The sequence below is a fragment of the Fundulus heteroclitus genome, chromosome 6, assembly GCF_011125445.2.
Source record: "Fundulus heteroclitus isolate FHET01 chromosome 6, MU-UCD_Fhet_4.1, whole genome shotgun sequence".
NCBI classification, from domain to species: domain Eukaryota; kingdom Metazoa; phylum Chordata; class Actinopteri; order Cyprinodontiformes; family Fundulidae; genus Fundulus; species Fundulus heteroclitus.
In genome coordinates, this window is record NC_046366.1 from 7,366,304 (window position 1) to 7,390,275 (window position 23,972).

General features: G+C 42.6%; 1 protein-coding gene across 2 annotated transcripts in view; it reads left to right on the forward strand.

The window, feature by feature from the left end:
- Positions 1-22,060, forward strand: part of LOC105925246 (disabled homolog 1) — a 73,307-nt gene extending 51,247 nt beyond the window's left edge. The window contains exons 5-15 of one of the 2 annotated variants that reach the window (XM_036137957.1): positions 2,742-2,873; positions 4,895-5,014; positions 5,662-5,700; positions 8,324-8,389; positions 10,921-10,980; positions 15,618-15,665; positions 15,798-15,915; positions 17,879-18,520; positions 21,102-21,229; positions 21,561-21,670; positions 22,022-22,060. In XM_036137957.1, the coding sequence (XP_035993850.1) occupies positions 2,742-2,873; positions 4,895-5,014; positions 5,662-5,700; positions 8,324-8,389; positions 10,921-10,980; positions 15,618-15,665; positions 15,798-15,915; positions 17,879-18,520; positions 21,102-21,229; positions 21,561-21,647 (1,440 nt within the window). In that variant the 3' untranslated portion in view covers positions 21,648-21,670; positions 22,022-22,060. The remainder of the gene's footprint in view (positions 1-2,741; positions 2,874-4,894; positions 5,015-5,661; positions 5,701-8,323; positions 8,390-10,920; positions 10,981-15,617; positions 15,666-15,797; positions 15,916-17,878; positions 18,521-21,101; positions 21,230-21,560; positions 21,671-22,021) is intronic. The other variant, XM_036137958.1, reaches the window with a different exon arrangement.
- Positions 22,061-23,972: the final 1,912 nt, after the last annotated feature.

Genomic DNA, 23,972 nt, shown 5'->3' on the forward strand with positions numbered 1-23,972 from the left:
AAAATGCTCTCTCGGCAATGCGTCAGTGGCAGCGTCAACATGAGAGTCAACAAAGTAGTCAGGCGAACGAGAGCGTGCAGCGTGTCCCACCCAGAGAATACAACCCGAATCACTCTCTCCTGAACTGACTGATGGAGCCTGTAGAGGAGACTGCGATACATAGAGGAAAACTGATTTTACAAGTCAGCAATTGTAAGAGCATGTATGGGAAAGAAAAAAATACATTGTTTAACCTTTAAACGTGTGCAATGCTCCTTTAATGATGCATCTGAACGGTCGAACTCTTGAATCCATGAGTTGGAAATTATTGTGGAGTTTCTCTATTCCAATCTGGACAGGGTCAAATGCACGTCTATGGGCTCTCATACAGCTGGAGAGGAAGTTGTATTTAAAGTGTTGGGGGGGACTGTGACTCAATGGGAAGAGTGGTCGTCTTGCCATCAAAAAGCTGTGACTTTGATTCCAGCTTCCTCCCGTGGGAAGTGGCCTACCGCTCTCTGTGTCTGTGTTTGCGTTTGGGACTGAATGAATGTGGCTCTAGGGTCTAGAGTAAAGATCTCAGAGTGGTCAGTATGATCAAAACAGTTTCTGAGCAATGCATCAGTACCACTGGCTTTGAATTAGATCCTTAGCGTGACACTACTGCTACTATGCTTGGCACAGAGTTCATAGCTTTGAAAGCCTCACCTCGGACCATTAGGTCAGCCTTTATATTGTCTTGCCATTAAGCCTTTCTCCGGAAGTGAGACTTGGCTCGTCTATGTGGGCAACATCAAATTGTAGCAATGTTTAAGGGTGTCAACATTAGACTGGTGTCACAGCTTGTTCCAGTAGATGATAAGCTTAGGCCTTGGTTGTTCCTGGGGTTTTCCTACACACGCTGACCAGTTTTCTTTCATCTCAGCTTGACAGCGTGGGTCACACGAGTGAAACTTTCACGCAGTTGGGTTTTCTAACACGACAATGACCCCAGATATACATCAAAAGTGACATTTTCATGGAAGATCCAGGCAACCATTAAGTGACCTTCTCAGTCCTAAACCCCTTGTTTAAAAAAAAAAAAAAAAACGTAAAAGCCAGGCCACTGCCAGGAAATCAACCAATTAAATGAGCTCTACTATTCCTGCCAAGAAGATGGGTCAAACATTCAGCCACATTTATGCCAGGAAATTGCTCCTGGCTGCTAAAAGTGTGCCGTTTCTTTGCAACTTGGTAAGCCACATTTATCCAAATTAGAGTATTTAGATTTGAACATGAGTTTAGAATTCAGGAGCCTGTGTGGATTAGGAGAAAATCCGCGGGTAATTCACCCTCATGCCCCTTGTTCTTTTTTTTTGATAATTCAGTAAAGTTGTATGTCGTATTATGATCCCCCCCTAGAAAAATAATGGTTCAGATACATCATTAAAGCCCAGAATAATCCAACATTCCTCTCCATGACAGGTGTATGTAAACCTTCGGCTGCATCCTCATGTGATTAGTGGTTCTGCTGCGTCTTTTAGACTCCTCAGACTCTGTGGGTTAATGCGTGCGCACACACACACACACACACACACACACACACACACACACACACACAGGCTCAGAGGCTAGCTATCCCATCACAGGATGATCCAGGGGCTCTTCCCCTCCGTCCCGCAGCGCAGCGCTGCTCAGACAGGCCCACTTGGCTCATCAGCGCTAACCGCTAATAAGCTCTCAGTTCCACCCCTTAATGATCATTGCTGCTAATGCTAATTACACAATAGCTCCACCTCAGCTCTCTTTGCTGCTAAAATGATAATTGTGTAACAGTGATTGTCTTGTGGCTGCCAGCCCCCACCCGACCACCCCCAGCACCCCAAACATGAAACCTTGGATGATTTCTCCTTTCAGTCTAACTTTTGCGTGTTTCCCCTGAAATGAAAAGCAAAAAAAACATTTAGCCTCCCGCGACAACCCAAGAGCTCGCCCTCTTTCGACAGGCTCATTTGTTGTCGTACAAATCATGCCCCCCTAATGCTCTTCATTTTATTTACTGATTACATGGCAGTAAATAACACTGCACTTCATACGCCTCTACGGGTTGTTTAGGTGGAAACGGGGGGAACGCTCCGCTACAGGCTGCGTCGGCAAGCATTTAGATGGAAATGCTTTCTGCAAAGCTGACATGATTCCGTGCTGTATGGAGTGCACTTGTCATATTAGTTTTGTATTTAACATTAATCTGGAGCATTACCAGCACCAATCCCCACGAAAAAAAAAAATGGGTAAATATTCAAAGGAAAGCTCCTCCCCAGTGCTTAAGCTCATCCTGCTTAATAGAGTCGCAGCATATGGGTGTGCTTCAGTGATAGCTGCATGTTTTGTGTGGAAAGGTGTTTCGGGATATCCTTTTGCTCGCTCATTTAGTTATTTAGCTTTTGATATTTTATGACAGCAGGGACGTTACGCAACCAGGTTATGCAAGACTGTTCATTCCTGCAGAAGCTATAGTATCAGTCACATACATCAGAGTAGAGATTTGAACACACTTGAAGTGTCTCCTCTATTTCAGCTTTGCTTTGCACGGCAATATGCAAAGATGTTCAAAGAGGGTTTGACCTACTTTTGCTGCCAACAAAGATTGCTGCTCTGTGTCCTGTTTTTTTAATTAAACAAAAAAAAAAAAAAAAAACAGGATAATTTATATTTACGGCAAAAAATGCTACCTATTGCCGCTCTCATAGCCTGAGGTAATGCCCCGCCTTTCTGTCCTCCAGGTGCTTCTGCATCACCACTCGGTCCATGAGATCAGCTACATTGCGAAGGACACCAGGGACCACCGGGCCTTTGGGTATGTCTGCGGGAAGGAGGGCCACCACAGGTTTGTGGCCATCAAGACAGCACAGTCTGTAAGTACTGTCCAACACTGGCTGTTGTGTAGAGCTAAAAACACGATGCCAATTATACAGCAGAGGTCAAAGTATATGATAATAACAATGTTTGATTTTAACATGTACACAGCCGTCCAAAAACTTGTGATTTTCCTTTACATGTGTGTATGAATAATAAAGTATTTTATCAATTTTTGTTTGTGATAGACTCAGGCAAAGTGGTATATAATTGTAAAGTAGAAGAACAACTGTGAATTTTTTTTTATGGTTTTTGTAAATAAAAATCAGAAATAAGTGGCGTGCACCCTTTACTCCAAAGCCAACAAACTGCCTTCAATAGCCACCTATTAAGCAATCAGAGTCTGCATGCGGGTAACTTAATCTCTTAGTATGCTGTGCTGTGAAGGCTTTAGAGGTTTGTCGGACATCGTTAGTGAACAAACAGCATCATGAAGACACACTAGATAGGTCAGAGAGAAGGCAGGACATATTTCAGCTCTGCACTCTACAAATCTGGCCTCATTCTTCATTTACAATGAAAAAAAAAATCTAAACCTTCTGGCTGACATGTAACATGTTATATGTCACGAAATATCAGCACTGCAAATTACCCTCATCACACTATACCCAGCAAGAAAGATGGTGGCAGCGTCATGCTGCGGGGATGCTTTTCTTAAGGACAAGAGACCGACACTGGGGCAGAAGTTCACCTACATCATGACAATAAACCTTGGCCCACAACCAGAGCTAAAGTCAAATGATTTTGCATCGTGTCCATGTTTTAAAGGCATATTATGCAACATTTTTCAGTTAATTAATGTGTTTCATACCGTTTTGGATGATTAAATGAGGTATTTCAGGTCGAACAAAGGTTTTCTCGGCCGCCCTGGTGGTCTGTGGGGGAAATACCGCACTTGCAATTGCAAGAGCTCACGGCCCGCACACACAGGTTCAGAAGTCTGGTGCAGGACCGCGAGAGTCGGTCTTGCTTTACGGCGAGAACTCCATGTGTTTTTGCCCTGCCATTCACTATATACACGCGCGAAAGCAACAACAAAGAACCGCATGTTAACGTCAAATAAACATGCAAGTATATCGAGTTTTATTATTATTATTGTTTTTTATTTTTTTATTTTTTTGAATGTTGGCGAGGCGGTAGCGTGAGTTGGTGAGGTGGCCGCTGCGGTCGCCTCCCCAAGATAGCGCTGCGGGAAACCCTGATGTTCATACCTTCACTGTGTTAGTCATTGTTTGTACTAAAGTCAAATGATTTAGCATCATCCATGTTTTAAAATGGCCCAGACAAATTCAGCACATTGACTCATCAGGGCCATCTGCAAATGAATCCTGTCCTGTACTATGTTGCTGTTCATTGCATAAAACCTCCACAAAATAAGTTGAAGTTTGAGATCATAACATTACAAAATGCAGAACAATCTAAGGGGTGGGAATACTTTTGCAAGGTTCTGGAATGAAATGTGCTTTATTTTGCCATTTGATCAACGCCAACCACCTTTTAACCACGTTATGAGTCAGTTAATGTCTTTCCGCAAACTTCATTTCACCTTTCTCTTTTGAACCACATTTTCACTGCGGAGCTCTATGTAGTGGCGAGGTTTCCTCAAAAATCACTGATGTACCTTCTAGAAGCACGTCGGCTGAAGCTGCTTATTTAGTTGCACTTTAGTTGCCGAGATGTAAGCTATTTTGAGACGCCGAATGTAATATCAGGTGGGAATAAGGATGGATACATTTATATTTTTCAACCAAATACCTTAGATCTGAGATAATGATAGGTATCAAACATAGGCCTGAGAAGAAAATGTTCAATTAAAAGGATAAAATTGATAAAATAAAATAAAAAGTCTGGAGCGACCAGACAAAATACACAAATAAACGCAACAAAGAAAAGGGACACTTTCTAAACATTGTCTTGCCATTTTTTTAATATTGTTTAGGATTTGTTTCCAGTATTCTGGCCTTTTTGTTTGGCATTTTGAGGTATTTTCTTAAACACATTCTGTCATTTCTGCGTTCAGGCTGAGCCGCTCATCCTTGACCTGCGCGACCTCTTCACGCTGATTTACGACATTAAGCAGCGGGAGGAGATGGAGAAGAAGGCCCAGAAGGACAAACACTGTGAGCAGGCGGTCTACCAGGTAGGACTCTAAGCTAAAGCTAGCTTTTTTTCACACTTTGGCTCAGCTAGCACTTCCCTCACACAACACGTGTGTTATGATTTCTACTTTCCCCCTGCTTTGAGTTCATACACATATCTACATATAATAGGGTGACCATATTTTCATTTGGGAAAACCAGGACACCTCTGAGCGGGGGGGGCAAACGCGGCCGAGCGGGGGGGGGGGGGGGGGGGGGGGGGTGTGTATGGAAGAGACAAGCGCGGCCGACAAGCGCGAGGGAGGACTCTATATCTTCACACGCAACGTGACGTACCACTGAAGGTAATTTAAAAAACAGGACATTTCATCACTTTATAAAAAAAACCCGGGACGCCCGGGACAGGACGCGAAATACGGACATGTCCCGGGAAATACGGACGTTTGGTCACCCTAACATATAATCAACAGATTTTTATCAATTTTTTTTCATTGCAATCATACAATGCTGATGCCTGTGATGTGTTTAAATATTGATTTAGTCGAAGCGGCGCTCCTTCCGTGTGTAATTATGCTTAGTTACAGTGAAACGCTGGGATGAATGTTTCCTTTTTTAGTCTAACTTCATTTATTTTTTTTAATGAAACTGAAAAACAAAATGTGTCGTCTGCCCTCTTCCTCAAATGCAGACCATCCTTGAGGATGAAGTGGATGATCCGGTGTACCAGGTAGGTCACTGGGCACTACGAGCAGAAACAAAACACTTTGCTTACTTGGACTGTTTTTTCTGGCTTCTGTGGTTTCTAAATCTAAAGGCTGGAACAAAAGCACACCAAATGATTTTTTTTTAATATATTGCTTCTTTCTTCAGCCACTGATCTGCTTGAATTAATATTTCATAATATTGCACCATTCAGTAATACACAGTAGACCATCCTAGTGAACAGTTTTGTTCAACCATTCAACTCTCATTTTTGCCAGTGCAGTGTTGTAAAACCATATTTTCTCAGTGAATCTGTGTCAGTGTTCGGATTTCCTCCAAAGACATGCCCTCACTTCCCCCAACTGGATGTTATCCCGCCCCCCCCCCACGTTTTGCCCTGCACTTATTTGGCTCAACATGACTTTTTATTTCCCTCTGTGTTTGCTCACACTGAATACAGACAACACTAACTCTTACTCTGAATGCTATGTTCAGTGCTACGTCCAGTCGTCCCCCAAGCACCTCTGGTTTTTGCTCTTGATGTGTCTTTTACATGATGCCATTCCATTTGTAGCTTTCAGTTTCTGTTGGTGCTGGTTGACAAAACGCTTGATTGTGGATGAATCTTTGACATTTTGGGATATATGGATGTTTGAGACTTTCTTAAGAGGATTACTTCAATTTTATTGAGTACACAGAAAATCTGCAGCTGGACAAATGCTGTATTTAATTATTGCTCAGAAAATTGAATTTTCTGGGTTTTTTTTATATTTAGTAGATAGCCACACTTAAGGGGAACACACTCTGGTAGACACTTTGATTCTTGTCTATTAACACACATTAAGAATAATCATGTACCAAGACAGGACACGGTGCTGGAGCCTTTGTCGATGCTTGTGAATAGTACAGGTTCAAAAAGGTCCAGCTGAGCTGCCACAACCAGACTTAGCCAGTGAGGGTTGTTTGATTATTGTTTTTTTGGATTTGCGTCTGATGCTACTGATGCGCAGGTCCCTTGAGTCGCAGTTTTGACATAGAAGACGGGTCGTTTCTCGGCAACCCCAATCTCCAAATTCAATATGGCTGCCATGTCTCTAACATCTAGCGATAGCTGCCCTCGTTTGCTCTTTATTTGCACTTTTGCCAAACTTATTTAATAGATTTTTTTTTCATCAAATCCATCACACAAATAACCTTTTACAATGTCAGCTAGCGAACATCTGACTACAGTGTTTGAATGCATAAAATACTGTTTTACCTTGTTTTCTACTTTTTATTGGTAGTTCAACTTAGCCTGAGCAGAGTGATGTGTTCACTGCTCTGTCCGTTTAAAACCCAGTCTGAGCCCCGCCTTCTGCAGAGCTGAAGGCGGGGCTCAGCCACAGTTTGATGGGCAAAGTTCATGCACGATCGTAGGATCCTCCCCAGCAACGGGCAAAGAAATAGGCTGGGAGAACAGAGGGTCACACTGCTGCTAGCGCTACAGACAGGCTAGTAGAAAAGGAGCTCATCGACCCCGCTGACCGACAACCCACTCCCCCACCAATCGACAGCATTACGCACTGACCAAAGCACCCCGCCCTCACAAGCGCCGCACAACCGTAACAACATAATGTCACTCTCAGCTTTTGATTAAACTTGAGAGCTCTGCTCAAATCTGAGTTCGCAAAGTTATCTGAAATGCTTTAGTAGCTACTTATCTTAATAAAAGGTTGGCAGCATAGCTGTGCAACCTTTTAACGTGTTTCATTATTGCATTACTAGGTTGTATTGCTAATAGTTGTTAGCCTGGTGAGTGAGCAGAATAATTTTCCAACAGGTTTGCTGGTTCGCAGCTAAAACTCAGTTAAGCTGGATGTAACTTAAGTCCCTGATCCAACTTCCACCTTCTGAGGCAATTAGAACGCAACAATAGGTTTGCAACCTTCTAGCGCAAAGATTCTGGTTATGAGCCCAAACTGTCCTTACAGCATGTTTCATCTACAGTACTTTAAAAGTAATAATGTCTACTTTATCGAGGAAAACGTCTATTGTAGTAATTACAAAAATCTATTTTTTACATAGGTGTAAAATTAGCTTCTGAGGTCTTTGCTAATGCGCTACTAACCATGTGCTTAGCTAGCAATGGTCTCATCCAGCCGTTACTCATATGTCCCAAAATGTCAAACTAATTTATTCCTTTTTTATTTCATTTTTACATCAACTTCTGTGGATTTATAGTTGTAACATATTTTAAGAGAAAAATCTGAAGCAGTTTTTTTTTACGAGAAGTGGTGGAGTATCACGTTGCTGAGATTGACGGCTAACCTTCAAGACCTCCACATTGCCTTGAACTATTGCCTGACCTGTTATACTTGTGCTCTTTCCTCTTCCCACCTCACTCTTTTTTTTTTTCTTTTTTCCCCTTCCTCCTTCCCATGTCCTACTTTTCACACCCTTCCCCTGATCTCGTTTCACTCCCTATTCAACCCCAACCCGGCTCCTTCGTGCTGTCACCTATTCTGTTCATCTCTATCTCTCTGTTTTATATGCCATATTCTCTCTCTCTCTCTCTCTCTCTCTCTCTCTCTCTCTCTCTATCTCTCTCTCTCTCTCTCTCTCATTATTTTCTGCATCTCTATGCCTTGCCCACTGATTCTGTTCTGTAGTACATAGTGTTTGAGGCTGGACACGAACCCCTCCGTGGCCCCCAGTCAGAGGAGAGCGTTTATCAGGTACAAAGACAAGTTTTGCCCAACCTTTTTTTCTCCCTCTTCATACCTTGTTATAAAAAGATAGCGGTACTTAGGGTATGGCTGTCACCTGAAGGACGCTCGAGTGTGCTGACTATTATTGGAGAGAGGTCTTTATTGAGTTTTAGGTCAAACTGAAATGGAAGAAGAAAGAGACTTAAATGACACTTAGGAAGGTGAAATTTCAAGATTTCATAATATCCAGTAACCCTGAAGGTCACAATAATAGGATAAAGAAATTAATTGATAAACTATTTGTCCCATTAAATATTAATTTGCCCTTTTAAAGACGCATTTTGCTTTTTTGTCACCTTTAAGTTATTTAGCAAAATTTTAAATCAAATATCAGAAACCTGAGTAAACATAAAAATATGCTTTTTAAAGGCTGATTTCACTTATTAAGGGGAAAAAAGCTATCCAAACCAATCTGGCTACTGATCAATGCCAGACCTGAAGAATAAAGATATCAGTAAAATAGGCCCTGTCTGTCAACCACAGAGTAAACCATTATCCACAAATTAAAAACAAAAGCAAAGCATGGAACAGTGGTGGACCTTCCCAGGAGTGTCTGGCTAACCAAATTACTTCAAGCAACTAAAGAACCCCAGGCTTTACCCGCCTCATTTAAGATCAGTGTTGGTGATCAAACAATCATGATGAGGCTGGGCTAAAATCAGAGTTTCAAGAATAAAAGAACTGCTGAGCAAAAAAAAAAAAAAACCCTCAAAGGCCCATTTCAGATTTGCCAAAAAAAAAAAAAAACATCACAAGACTTTTTGAGTTGCCGTTACATCTGGAGCAAAACTGGCATTTCAGAAAATACTATTTTACAAATAAAAGGTCTAAATGTACGGTCCAACTCCAGATTCAAACTATACTGAGATGGTTTTACATGCCATAAACATGCAGTCCATGCTCAAACAATCACCAGTGTGGTTGCGTATTGTTTTAAATCTGCAAAGAAGAATGGATTCATGTTATCCACAGTGATGTAAAAGACTCATTGTCACTTATGTTCCCGATACGATTCACGATACACAGCTCACGATACGATACGATTCTCGATACATGGCTCAGCTTGCTTTGATTCCAATATCGATATTTATTACTTTGAATTAATGCTCAGTGATTCAATCACCAAAATCAGCCAAATATTATGTTTATGTTCTATTTATTGATCACAGACATATTAACAGGAAAATAAAGTGCATTTGCTTCAATGCATTTAACGTGTCACAGAAACCAAAAATGTGCCCAAACATCTGATTTTAGGGACAAAGGAGCTTCTAAAATCCTGTCAGCCGTTCCACAAATTTGTCTCACTTGCTCTCCTTCGCTGTGAACTGTAATGGTTGCGCTGTAATAACGCCCCCTAGAGGTTGGGAGGTATATCGATATTGAAAGCCAGAATATCGATATTAAATCGTTTTTAAAAATATCGATATTAATCTTTATATCGATTTTTATGCACAGCCCTAGTCACTTATCACAAACACCTAATGTCAAGGGAAGAAGTTATTGTTGTCAGGGTCCAATTACTTTTTCACACAGGGCCAGGTTGGTCTGGATTTAGTTTTTCAAAGTGAAATTGAAAACTATTAAGATAAAGAAACCCTCAAGTGTGACAAACCAGCAAAAAATAAAAGAGACCTGTGTAGGGGCAAATACTTTTTCAAGGCACATTGTGTCAAATCTTATCAAAAGCAGTTTAAAAAGTGTCGAATTGAGCAATCTGAATACCCCTGTTGCTTATACACCAAAATCTGTTTGCACATCCAACACCAGGCATGACCTTTTGATTTTGGAGCATTTGAAGGACCAGATAGAAATCGGGTGACCCATGGTACGGTTTAATCCCGCCTTCTACCCTCCTGGTCCCCGATCTTTCTTTTCCTCCTCCTCTTACTGCCTCTCTGAAGATGAAAGTTGCAGAAAGAGAGAGAGAGAGAGAGAGAGAGAGAGAGAGAGAGAGAGAGAGATTAATCACTTGCCATGCCATTTGATCTCAGAGTGAAATGAGATCAATAGACTTGGGGGGGAAACATAACAGAAAGTTAACCAGTTGAGGGAGCAGTTGAAGAGGCAAGCAGCAGGGTTAGAAGTAGCAGATAGCTTGGATAGCTGTGGGAAAAAAAAAAAAAAGAATCGAGGAAAAAATGCCAGCGCTGAGCCATTTTCATATCATCAAATGAGACAGCACAGACTGTTGTTGAATAACAATAGGCTTTCTTTATACACACTGAACCTCCTTCAAGCTTGGTTTGCCATCAGTATCGATTTAGGCAGAATTGATCCAACTGTAGAATTTGCATAATCCTGCGCAGCTGAAAGATAAAAGTGCATCTAAAACATTAGCCTGGTTGGAAATTGATTGAGTGAACAGTTTTCTATTTCAATAGACATGTTTTCTATTCTTTTGCACCGTCCTGTGTTTAAAGTACTTGACTAGCAAAGAAAAGGTAAAAGGTGTTGATCTGTGACTTCCATATCAACCGACCTCCAATCTAACGCAGGTCCCAACCAGTCAGCAGAAGGAAGGGATCTATGATGTTCCTAAACGCCATTTCATGACTGTAGGTGTTTTCATTTTTTATTATTTACCTTTTTCTTTCTTACTTCACTGCTTACAAACCTCTCTTTAGGGCCCTCTTTAAGGGATTTCTTTAAGCCACGAAAGACAGACTGAGAGAATAATATTTGGCTCAACTTCCTTAATAGTTGCGGTGCAGTAGATTGCAAAAGTATTCACACCCTTTGAACATTATCCTATTTTGTCACAGTACAGACAGAAACCTCAGTGCATTTTTAATTTTTGGATTTAATGGAATGGACCAACATGAAGTCGTTCATAATGGTGAATGGGAATGAAAATAGCTGTGCTGCCCCAAAAAATCTAATCTAATGCAACCTTCTGAAGTCACCCAATTACAAAATAGAATCTATGTAATTATAATTTAATGTAATTTTATCTTGGTAGAAATGACGCAAGGGGTTAGTAAGAGAACATTAGTGGAGAAACAGCATCATGAAGACCAAGGAACTCAACAGACAGGTCAGAGATCAAGTTGTGGATGTAGGGTTAGGTTGTAAAACCATATCCTGAGATTTGAACATCTCACACAGCTCTGATTAGTCCATCACCTTAAAATGGGAACAGTATGACATAGTAGCAAACCTACCAAGACATGACCGTCTTACTGAACCGACATGTTGGGCATGGAATAGATTTGTCAGAGAACTAGCAATGGTAACTTTGGAGGAGCCGCAGAGCTCCACAGCTTCGGTGGATATCGTGGAAGTCCTTACTGAGGCTGTTATTATATTAGTGCACCTTACAAATCTGACCTTTATAGAAATAGCAACAATAAAGCCAATGTTGAAAGAAAGTTTGAACATGGTTTTTTTTTTTCTAGTTTGCCAAAAGCCACATAAAAGGCTCAGTAAGCATGTGGAAGACACTGGTCTGGTGAGATGATACCAAAATGGAACTTTTTGGCCTAAATGCAAAATACTGCGTGTGGTAGAAAATTATCACTGTGCATGAGCCTGAAGACAGCACCACCACACCCGCACGTGAGACAATGTCTCTGAACAGACAGCCCGAGTTACAATGCAAGGGTATGGGCTCAATGGCTCCAGAGCTGCATGGGGCTCCTTGCCCCCTAAACAGTCACATTTTTAAATATAGATGCAATAGAAGGGTTGGATTTAACTGTTATCTGTTTTAATTCAATTTTATACTCAGAATTTATAACAGGCTGACTCTAGAGGCGTACCAACCCCCCCCCCCCCCCCAGCTTATTTAAATAGGCAACAAATTATCAATTTTATTTATTTTTATATATGTTTCAAAATATCAAAATGGTCCACTTGGATCCAAAAGAACCACAGATTTTTTTTATCTCATTTTGAAATGTAGAAGTTTTTCTTTGCACTACAACCCAGAAAGAAAAATAAAATATATATATATAGTTTTTTTACATTCAATATAATAGAAATGAGCACATTTCTGTGTAGGAAATGTTGTAAAGCTCGACAAGCCATCTTTTTCCCTCATATCCAGTTGATTTATGCCTATAGAGATATTTTATTTTAGCAGGAGCAGGGGCAACAAATAGCTCGCTGGACTTCAAAGGTTGCTCCTTTAGATCAAAGCGTATTTACGCATTTTAATGTCCTAGTCCAAGTCCAGCACTTCTACGGCAAGACTTGAATAATGGTTTTCACGGTTGCTCTCTATCCTGTTGAAAGACCACGAGGTAATGCTCATAGAAGAATATATCCAAAGGTTTCACTCAGGACTACTTTGTGTTGGCCCATCACGTAAAAGCTGTAAAATATAGTGAAGTTTTATGGCCGGAACGTGACACCTGAACAAGTTCCTGGGGTGTGATTTATTTAATTTTTTTCAGGTACTGCAGTAATGCGAGAAATGGGCTCAAAAAAGAAGCTATGAGGCCACAGAAAATGCTTGGTGTAACGATAATGAGGCTGGTGGTAAAGCAGATTCTTGAGGACTTAAAACCATCAGTTTGGTCGACCAAAGTCATCTGTAATTACACAGAACATTAGACGGGCCAGCTTTGTGTACAAAATCCAATCTTGTGCAGAATTAGATGCGTATCATAACCAGATGGTCGAGGCAACAAATAAAAAATCTGTTTGCCCGCGCCATCGGACTGGAACGCTGGGCCGGTTAGGCGCCGTAGATAGCCGAGTGGCTGTGTTTGTCTTCCTCAGAGGGTGAAAATGAGAGGTTTGTAGGTGGGAGGAGTTGCATGTTGTGTCGTTTCGTTTACATTTACAACCAAGGCTAAGAAACACCTCTAAAAAAAAAAAAAAAAAAAAAGCTGCACCCTGTTCAGAGAATCTATGTGACTGGAAAATTTGTATCGAATATTGACGAGAGTATTGGAAATTTCTCCCCTGCTTTTATCAAAGTGTAACCAGGTCCATCTCAGTTCTCCACCATGCAACGATAGCGCTGTTTCTTCTTTAGAAACATACATTTATTCAAACCCATTTTACCCAACATTCACTTAGAAAAAAAAAAACCCAACAAACTGTCATTTGTTTGTTTGTAGCGCAGCATATCAGACAGATAAACTGTCTCGGCCCAGTTGCTATCGCAGCTAAACAGCCCATGCCACTTTAGGCAGCAGCGCTTCCATATCTCTAAGTGTTACTGCTTGTCTGTTCATTCAGTTGGAGCTTTCTGAGAGCCTCGAGCTCCTCCGATGTGTGTCAGCTCCCTTGGGGGAAGGACCTCTGTGTACAATGTTTGCTTCTTTTTTTTTTTTTTTCTTTCCAAATTCTGACTCATTCAGTGGCCCCTCGATGGTATCAGCGTGCCGTGCAAACTGTGTTACCCCTTTATGTCCGAGCCTTCTGGAGGAGGACATAAACACCACATCGGCAGCAACGCCGACTGCTGCCGTTCCTGTTTCTGTGTTGGTTGTTTTTTTTTAGTCTTGCCGTTTCCCTGTGAGTTCAGCTCTAGCATGCACGTCCACGTGTTTTGTGTGAATTTCCGTGCTTTTAAACCCATTCACTGTCTGCTTGAGCATGGCTCCAACCATTCCATGCAACTTTTCCATTCTAGGTTTAAAATGTTTACCTTAAAGGCTGGGACAACGTTTTTGCCCCCACTTCAGATTTCTTCTGGGTTTGCTTTTTTTTTTTTTTGTCACAGTTAATTGTTACAGGTAATTAAATTCTGATATGTGAAAAAGTTAACCTGACTAAATACAGAAGTTGTTGAATCCTTTGTGTAACTGCTAGTTAACCCTCACAACTGGTTGGAGGCCACCATTGTCATCAATCTTTTGCTGTAAAGGATGTCAAATTCTAACAGCATCTTAATTTGATTTTAGTCCAGACTTTGACTTTTTTTTTTTTTTTTTTTTTTTTCAGCAATTTAGCTAAAAACAGAACTTTCAGATCCACCTGAGTTTAAGGCTGGTTGGTCAGACTTTCTCCCTGCAGATTTTCTGGTAGAGAGTAGAACTTGTGGTTCTATGAAATACAACAAGTCATCCAAGTGCTGACACGGACAAAACTGTCTGTGTCTTACTGCTGCATTGTGAGCACCCTTTACTGAAGTAAGCAAGGCCTGCGGCGCCTTAGATGTTGCTGTTTTTTGACCTCCTGGATGAGTCGACGATGAGCTCCTGAAGTTATTTTTGAAGGCCGGCCACTCCTGGGAAGGTTCACCGCTTTTCCATGTTTTCTCTATCTGTGGATAATGGCTCTTCCTGTGGTTCACTGGATTCCCAACATTTTACAAATGGCTTTGTAAGCCCTTTTCTAAACTGAGGGTTGCCGCTGATGTTGTTCCTTGTTGTTCTTAAAGTTGCCCTTTTTAGGAGCTTTTAGCCTACTTCATGTTGTCAGACAAGTTCTGTTTAAGTTTTTTTCTTTTCCATTTCGAGGGTCTGGCAGTGATAAAAAAAAATGTTTTTAATATGGGCAATTCTGTTTTTCGCACAGGGCTAGGATGATGTGGACAGGCATTTTCCCATCATAAATGAACGAGTTACCTTGCATTTAGTCAGGGTATCTTTGTCGGATATTAACATTTGTTTGATGAACTAAAACCTTTGACTGTGACAACAAAGCAAAACAGAAGAAGGGGGCAAATACTTTGCCACAGCACTGTATATAATGTGAGTAGACCACAGGGGGGGGGAGTAGAGTAGGTCACCTATATGCCTGCATACAGGGTGAGGTGGTCCCATGGTCTCAGTCTGGTGGTTTTAGGGTCTTCTTCCATTATTCGTTGAATGAAACCCACCCCTCTGTGTGTACGCATCTCCTCCTGGAGCAGAATCAGCATGACAAAGCGGCCCGGGCTCTCACCGGGGCCTCTCATGATTGGCAGACATAAGAATATCTAATCAGAGTCTGTTTTATAGAACCCAATAGCCTTTTACCAACTCAATTATAGCGAAGCATGAAAGATTCATTTTAGATCCATTAACTGATAATGAAATGAGGGGATAGTTGTTTCTTGCCATCTGCAGCACAAAGTGTCTTTATGAATAGATTGTACTCCCCACACCTACCCAGCCATGCTACCACCTTAGCCTGTGTAAAAATAAATCTGTCGTGACTCTGTGTTTTCAGGTGTAGATATGTCACCCGAGCTTTCTTTTTTTCCCCTCCTCTCTTTTTCTCCCCCCCCCCCTTGTTGCACGGGTTCAACCCACAGAACATCAACCACTTTGATCTTTTCGGTGACATGTCCACCCCTCCCTCGGTGAGTACCTCTCGCAAAAACCACTTTCGTGTTTACTCCGATCAAGTGACAGCAGAAGCCCAGAGATCGAGCTCGATGTGACTTTTAGCTGACTTTGATAGAGGTGACATCTGTGCGCGCGTGTCCTCCCAGATGCCCCCGTCGCCAGCCAACACGCTGGACCCGAACAGGAGCAGCCGCCAGCAGCAGCAGCAGCAGCACAACCCCGCCGAGCTGTACGCCCCCTTCAGCCCGACCTCCGTGCCGTCAGGTAGCCCTCCTCCGAAGTTCAGCTTTCACCTGCAGCGCAAAATTAGCACCACAACAAATTCTTTACTTGCTCGCTTTACTTTCCATCGAACGGAACCTGATGGATGAGCAGGAATTGGCAAATCTAGTCAAAAGGTCGGGGAAAAAAATTGTGACGGGCACGGGGAAACACCATTTAACTTTTGCACAACTTGCCCTAGCAACCGTAAATCCTAATTTGTCTTAGTGAGATTTTAGCTGACAGACAAATATTCAATTCAATTCAATTCAATTTTATTTATATAGCGCCAAATCATGAAACATGTCATCTCAAGGCACTTTACAAAGTCAAGTTCAATCATATTATACAGATTGGGTCAGATTATACAGATTGGTCAAAAATGTCCTATATAAGGAAACCAGTTGATTGCATCAAAGTCCCGACAAGCAGCATTCACTCCTGGGGAAGCGTAGAGCCACAGGGAGAGTTGTCTGCATTGTACATGGCTTTGCTGCAATCCCTCATACTGAGCAAGCATGAAGCGACAGTGGGAAGAAAAACCACCCATTAAAGGGAAGGAAAAACCTCCGGCAGAACCGGGCTCAGTATGAACGGTCATCTGCCTCGACCGACTGGGGTTACAGAAGACAGAACAGAGACACAACAAGACAGACAAAAAGCACAGAAGCACACATTGATCTAGTAATCTGTTCTACATTAGATGGTAGTAGCAGGTGAGCCGTCTTCTCTGGATGATGTCACAGTTAACAGAACGCCAGACCAGGTGTACCTACTATGAAGAAAAAAGAGAGAGAACAGAAAGTTAAAGCAGAAATGACAACACGTAATGCATAATTGAAGAACAGTAGAACTCAATAGAGTGAGAAAATTAGATCCTGATATACTCCAGTAGCCTAAGCCTATAGCAGTAAAACTATAAAGGTAGCTGAGAGTAACATGAGCCACTAGTTATAATTTTTGTCAAAAAGAAATGTTCTAAGCCTAGTCTTAAAAGTATACAGTAATGCATAACCATGAGGTGGGGGGAAAAGGATACATGTTTTTTCAGATGTTTATTCCAAATAAAGATGTGAAAGATGTGGCGTGCATTTATAACCCAGCCCCACTCAGTCACTACTTTGTAGAAATATTGCATCACCCGGTCCTTTGTGGTGTGTCTCTACTTGCTTTGCACATGTTAACTGAAACTTCTGGCCATTCAACTGTGCAGAATATAACACAAACTCAATCAGACTGGGTGGAGAGGTTTTGTGAGCAGCATTTTCAAAATTTATCAGCCTTCGATCAGTCTGGACTTTGACAAGGTCATTCCAAAGAAATACCTCGATGAATGTTTAGTGTGGCTGTCCTACTGGACGGTGAAACTCCGCCCTGGTCTCAACCCTTTTTGCAGTTACTAACAGGTTTTCTCTCAGGGTAACCTTGTATTTAGCTCCATCCAACCTCTTAACTCCAACTAGCTTTTCGTTCTTTGCTGAACAAAAGCAACCCCGGTAGCATGATGCTTCCACCCCCATGTTTTACAGTGGGCATAGTGTGTTCAGGATTATCTGCAGGGCTAGTTTTCCTGCAAAAATAGCTACTTGCTTGTATGCCAGAATGTTACGTTTTGGTCTGCTCTGAACAGAATGGCTTCGTCCAGGTTTCCTGTTTCCCCTTCACGGCTTCTTATGGCTGTCATTCAGCAACTCGTCCAAAACGGTGTATGACTGATGGTTGATTCTCCCACCTGAGCTGTGGATCTCTGCACTTCCTTTAGCGTTAGAGTGGTCCTCTCTGATTATTGCTCTCCTCCACTGGTCTGTCAGTTTGGGTGGAAGCCCGTGTTTCCGTGGGTTTGTAGTTGTGCCATACTGTTTTCATTGGCAGATAATGGATTGAGCAGAGCTCTGTGAGATGTTGGGGATATATTGGACATTCCTTCCGTTTATCTGCCTGCTCTGTGTTTTCTTCATTCCTTCAGGTTATATGACCATGGGTCCGGTTCAGGCGGCCCAGTGGGCTCAGCAGTCGTTTTCCACCCAAGCTCAGACGTTGGCGTTCCCCATGCAGGGCCCCCTCCAGGTGGCTCAGGTCCTCCCCGGTGGTCAGCCAATCATCCTGAGCCAGGCCAACATTTTCCCCGCCACTCAGCAGCAGTGGGCGGCCATGGCAGCCTATATGCCGGCCCAGACGGTGGGTGTGGGGGGCCACGCTATACCAGCTGCCATGCTCCAAGGCCTGGTACCCATTACCACCGTGTGCCCCCAAGCCTGCGACCTGTCTGCGCCCTCCTCTGCCATCACCAGCCCCCAGCACATGGTCGACCCTGCCCTGCTCCAAAGGCAGCTCAGCCTGGGCAAAGAAGGACTGGGCGCCGACTCGGACGCAGGCGAGGGCCCGTCCACGTCGGGAGCGGCAGGGGCGGGACCCGGCGCTCTGTCTGCCGGGGCGAGCAGGTGTGGAACCCCGGGTCTCATGAGCGCGCCGGACACGCTGGCCTGCAGTCAGCTGCTGGCACCTCAGGTCGCAGCCAACCAGGAGGAAGAGGGTAGCTGTAGTGACCTTGATCTGTCCAGGATGACTTTGAGCCCAGGAACCTCCACTTCACCATCAACTGAATCACGTAAGCTTTTCTCAATGCACTTTGTTAAAGCGGAATATGTGAAAATATCTTAAAAGCTTGACTTTTGTGCATGTAACATACATTGCCGGTTTTATTGGCAACCCTGCTAAAGATGAGTCAAAAAGCCTAGAAGTACATTTCTGTTGAGGTAGCCCAATGCCACAATGAAAATCCAGCCTTTAATCTGAGTTGTTGTTGTTTTTAACTAAATCATTGGTGGCTCAATATTTGTAGACCCTGGTTATTACAGCACTGAGTCACACAAAGAGACGGATCTTTGGCTTTTCCTCTCTGCATGATCCCTCTAGGCTGTCCTGAGTCCTGGCTCCTCTCTTATGGTCTCCTCCCGTCAGCTCAGCACAAAGTTGTTCTGTAGGATTAAGGTCCGAACACTTTTTCTTTCAGGTGAACCATTTCCATGTTTGGTTGACCCTACGTTCTGAATCTTTGCTCTGTTAAAAGACCCAGTGATTCAGATTTCTGACAGAATTCACCAGATTTCTTTGTTTAAAATATGCCGGTGTGTTATGGCGTTCATGGTGTCTTGCGACAAGGCTCCTGGGTGTTTTGAACAGCCAACAAAATCCCATATTCTCCACCATACTGAAGAATTGGCACGAGGAGCTTCTCCACATATTCATCCAGAGTGTTTGCGGCCAAAAATGCACAACATCCGTCTCATCAGACCAAAGCACAGAGTTGTGCAGCAAACCCAACATTTGCATTTATGACGGTAGGACAAAAAAAGGTTCATCACACCCTGACCACTGGTTGGCATGTAGATATCTAATGTCGATATCTAATGTAGATATCTAATAGCTATTAAGAAGACTTCGTGACTCCTATGATGCCACTCTTTGCTGCAGTCCTTTATTCCGAGCCATGGGAGCTTCTCTTTAGACCTCCCTTACCAGCGTGCTCACTATGCATGATAAGTATGGGGCTCCTGGCCAGTGGCTGAGAGACATGGGCCTCGGTGTCACGTATTTATATCCCAGGGGAAACAGGAAGACACCAGACATTAATTAAATGTTCCAAGAAACTTCAATCAACTTTAAAAAGTAAAGTTTGAGTTAAATAATTAAAAGATGCTCCAGCTACATTTATCTGGAAGGTATTGCTGGGGGTGCCAATTATTGTTTCACCAGGGATTTGTGATTTTTTTTCTCTCTCCCTAATTAAATGTAGTCAATTTTAATATTGGATCTTTCTTTATCTTGGACACAAATTTTTAACGCTGAAGATGTTATTTTCTGGCTTATGTCCAATGTTTATTTTTTTTCCGGTGCAGAATCTAGTCAATTTCTGGTTCTCTTCATGAACTGTAAGGTTGGAAGACAAGCTTTCAAACTCAATTATTAACTTCAGCATCCTTTTTTTCTATTTCCTGCCAGCCGAGCGGTCATTAAATCTTTATATTAGTAGCAATGGCAGTGCCAGTGTGTGTATGTAAGACAATGGTTGATGTAAAGCAGACTTTGTTTGTTTTTAGGCAAACACAAAATGATGAATCAGATAACATTTTAAACTATCTTTAGCCTCTTATATGCAATCTTCTATTCCAAGGCATTTAGCCCAGTTAGCATGACTAAAACAGCGGTATCTGTGGGTTTATCTTAAAGAAGGGAAATTACCTCAACTGAGGTTTCCAAAAGGCTGCCAACATTTCAAAATCCATCACGGATCCAAGATATTGAGGTTTGACAGCTTAAAAGGATAAAGCAGAGCAATGCTGCTGTGACATGTTCAGCCTTCCTGTTATCTCATTAAACTCTCATTCTTTCCTTCTCACTCTCAGCCTGAATGAACCACAAAATGTCTTAGCGTGCTGTAGTCAATGCAATCTTCTTTCTACAAAGTATCTTCCTCCTATTTTATTTTAAGCACCTCGCTGATATTAAAGATAGCGCTTAGTTATGAAGTGTTCATTGGTCGAGAAATGGTCAGATCTTTAAGCTTTAAGATTGGTCGGGTCAACTGAGCTGAAAATAATCAGGTTTCAGTCACTGGCTGATTTCTTGGTGAATCTCTAGCATCCATTGACTGGATAGAGTTGTTATTAAAAAAAAAAAAAAACTTTGAACATATGGGTCTGGATTTTGTCTCCCTACTAGCATCCACTCAAAAAAAAATGTCTCTCACCGTCCAAACATCCTCCGCATAACACTGCTTCTGTTCTCACTTCTGTTGCTGTAATTGCTGCAAACGTCTTCTTAGCCGCTTTCAGCTGTTATCTTTATTTTGACTCCTTTTTCTGCTGTCTTTGGTTCGCTGGGAAACTGGCATTACAGCCTCAGCCTTTTACTTACCGCTAATTGTGAGACGTTAGTGTTTGTCTCAGAGCCGTCCTGCAAAACCATTAGCCTGTCTGCCCTCCCACACACCTCTCCGTCTTGTTCTTCTGCCGCGCGCCGTCAAAAGGAGGCGGCAGGAGACGTGCAACCCACTGTCAGGACGAACGGAGCCGTGCCTCCTCTGAAAGCTCGCATGGCTGAACGCAGACGTCCCATAAAGGTCATGATCTAGATTTTGATCTTTCATCTCATCGTATTCATTGGACTTTTTTTTTTTCTGGTCGCAGCATCCACACCCGCCCCTCAGCAGAGCTCATCTTCAGACTGCCCCCCCTCCCAGGGCAGTGACCCCCCGACAGATCACTCCCCGGTTGACCCAGAGGGACCCCCCAGCGACGCCAGGGAGGAACAATCAGTGAGTGCTCGCCCCTCCCCCGGGGGGGCCGCGTGTCCTTCGGTTAGGATTCATGGACGCGACTTACCGACTGACTCTTATTGCTGTGGGGATGATGTATAATTGCACGGAGCAGAATGTCATGTGATTATCGCGGGCAAACTGGACTGAAGTTATTTACGTCGAGGGAAAAAAAAAAAGTCAAATCAATTAGTCACGAAAGGTCAAACGTGAATTAAAAGCGCTGATTAGGTCGTGTAATAAGGTGAAATCTTTTAGAATGATTACAGTTCTCATTTCCTAAACATTTGGGAATGTTTGGTTGATGAGAGCCGGTCTCACCCCCTCCCAGGGTTCTGCTGCTGCAAGGTCGGATTCTCCGGTGCCAAGAGAAGCCGCTGAGCCCGTGGATCAGACGGGTCCACAGGAAGACAGCTAGAGGGAAGCAGACAGGGAAGAACGGTGAGCATTTCATCACCCCGTTCTTCCTCTCATTTCCCACAGTTATTAATCAGCTGTCTTCACAGTGTGACATTTGTGTCTCTACTCGCCTGCTCTTTTTACTCTCAATGCCAAGCGACTTCCCTCTCCTCATTCTTTTCCCCATAAAACCCTCTTTCTGCCCTTTATTGGCTTCATATTTCCATCTGTCAGTATACCCTCCCATTCTTACTGTGAATGAATGCGTCGCTGCCAACTGCAACCTTGATGTGAATCAGTCTGAAGATGGGAAGGCACTGTGTTGCCCCCTGGTGGTGATATTTATAACTACACTACGGGGATTTATTTTCTCTCTCTCTTTTTCTCTTTCAGGATATGGAAGCTCTCAATCCTGAGACTGGAGCTTCTGGGGAAAAAAACAAGACATATGAGTGACTGTGATTACACAGACTATCTGTTTTTTTTTTTTAGAACATTTAAAGGATATTTCTGGCTGTCAGAGGATCTGCTTTATTTTTTTTCTCCAGAGGCCACACACTGTACTCTATTGCTCTCCTCAGCATGTCCAATCAAATAACTCTTCTACCAGGAAGTGACCTTTGATCTCTGACTCGATCCTTGGGCGGGAGGTGTGTGCATCTTTCTGTTTTGAACCGAGAGGGGAAACGAGTTTAAAACGACGCTAATGATGCAAAGCAGCGCTTCGGGGAAACGTCAACGAGGAGCAGCATCTCTCTTACATGTCAGCTGCCACCAGCAGAGACAGTTTCCAGCAGGTTTCCGTCATCTTGCTCCACCGTTTCATCAGTTTGCATGACACAGACTTGGTGCCGGTTCGACGACCTGGGCTGTGGGCGCGAAACAAAATGAAAAAACTAAGATTTTTCGTCTTTTATAAAGCTGTGAATTCTTAGCTGGTGACCCGAGAGTCATTACAGGCATCAAGGTGGCTATAATGTAGAAATGAAAAATTGCCAAACATCTATTTTGTAAATAGGAAACCTTCCCCCATCCCCCCCTCCTAAAACCTGAGCCTCTGTGCCATAAGATAGCGCTCTGCCTCTCGGATGCCAACTACGTGTGTTTGTCTGAAGCAATGCTCCACCAGCATCTCCAGTTTTACCATCTGGAAATTCATTTTGTTTTGACTTTTCTTTTTTTTTCTTTTTTTTGGAGCCATGTTTTTTCTAATTTCTAAAATGTGTTGTTTTTTTTCCAGTTTTTTTGGAAAAAAAATTAACTGTGACTGTGTGTTACAATTTCTGTCAGAAAAAAAAGTCAGATGACGTTTGATTCCAAACTTGACACAAGAGCAAAAGGGGGCGGGGACGAGAGATATTACCTTTTCCAAGCGTCTAGTGGCAGATTTTCTCGTAGCTTTTAGATGGGCATCATTTCCAACTAAGGTCACGTTGTTTACAATTTGCTTCTAAAGGTCATGTCTCTATTTGCTTTCTTTGAAGAGGCAGGGGGGAAAAAACTTAGTAATACAATGGGATGAAAACCTTTTTCCTACCATTGACATTTTTTTACATTTAGCCCCAACAGAGCCGCAAATTTCAGTGTGTTTTATTGTGATTTTTATGTGACAGCCCCTACACAGAGTAGAGCAGAATTCTGAAGCAGGGTGAATAATTTCATGGTTTTCAACGTTTTTTTGCGAATACAAATGTGAAAATTTTTTGCAAGTTCTTTGCAAAATAGCTCAAGCTCCATCAGATGGAATTGAAAGTCTGTGCACAACAAAATTCCATACTCAGTTGATTCTTAACTGAATTTAGGTTTGGACTTTGACTAGGCCACTCTAACACATGAACATGTTTTGATCTGAACCATTCCATCGCAGCTCTGGCTTTAAAATTCGGGGTCATTATCTAGCTGGAAGGTGAACTTCTGCCCCAAGTCTTAAGTCTTCTCCAGCTACCAACAGGTTTTCTTCCAGGACTGTCCTGCATCTATTTATTTATCCATCTTCTCATCAACCTTGTTTCCTAAAGAAAACCATTCCCACTGCGTGATGCTGCCACCACCATGGGGTGGCTCCAGCTGTGGGAAGTGCACACCGAATGGCAGTCCTCTCAGCAGATCTTCACCCATTATTGGGTGATGGATGGAAAAGAGTTCCGTGAGATCTTTAAAGAGTGGAGCATTGTTTTGTAACTAACCCTGCTTTAAACTTCTCAACAGCTTCTGGACTGATGGAACAAATTAAAACCACGGAGCATAATTTTCCTTTTCCTTCACAGCCGTGAAACACCTTGTGCTGCTCTATGAGGTAAAAATCCAAATCAAATAAATTGTAGTTTGTGGTTGCCAAAACGTC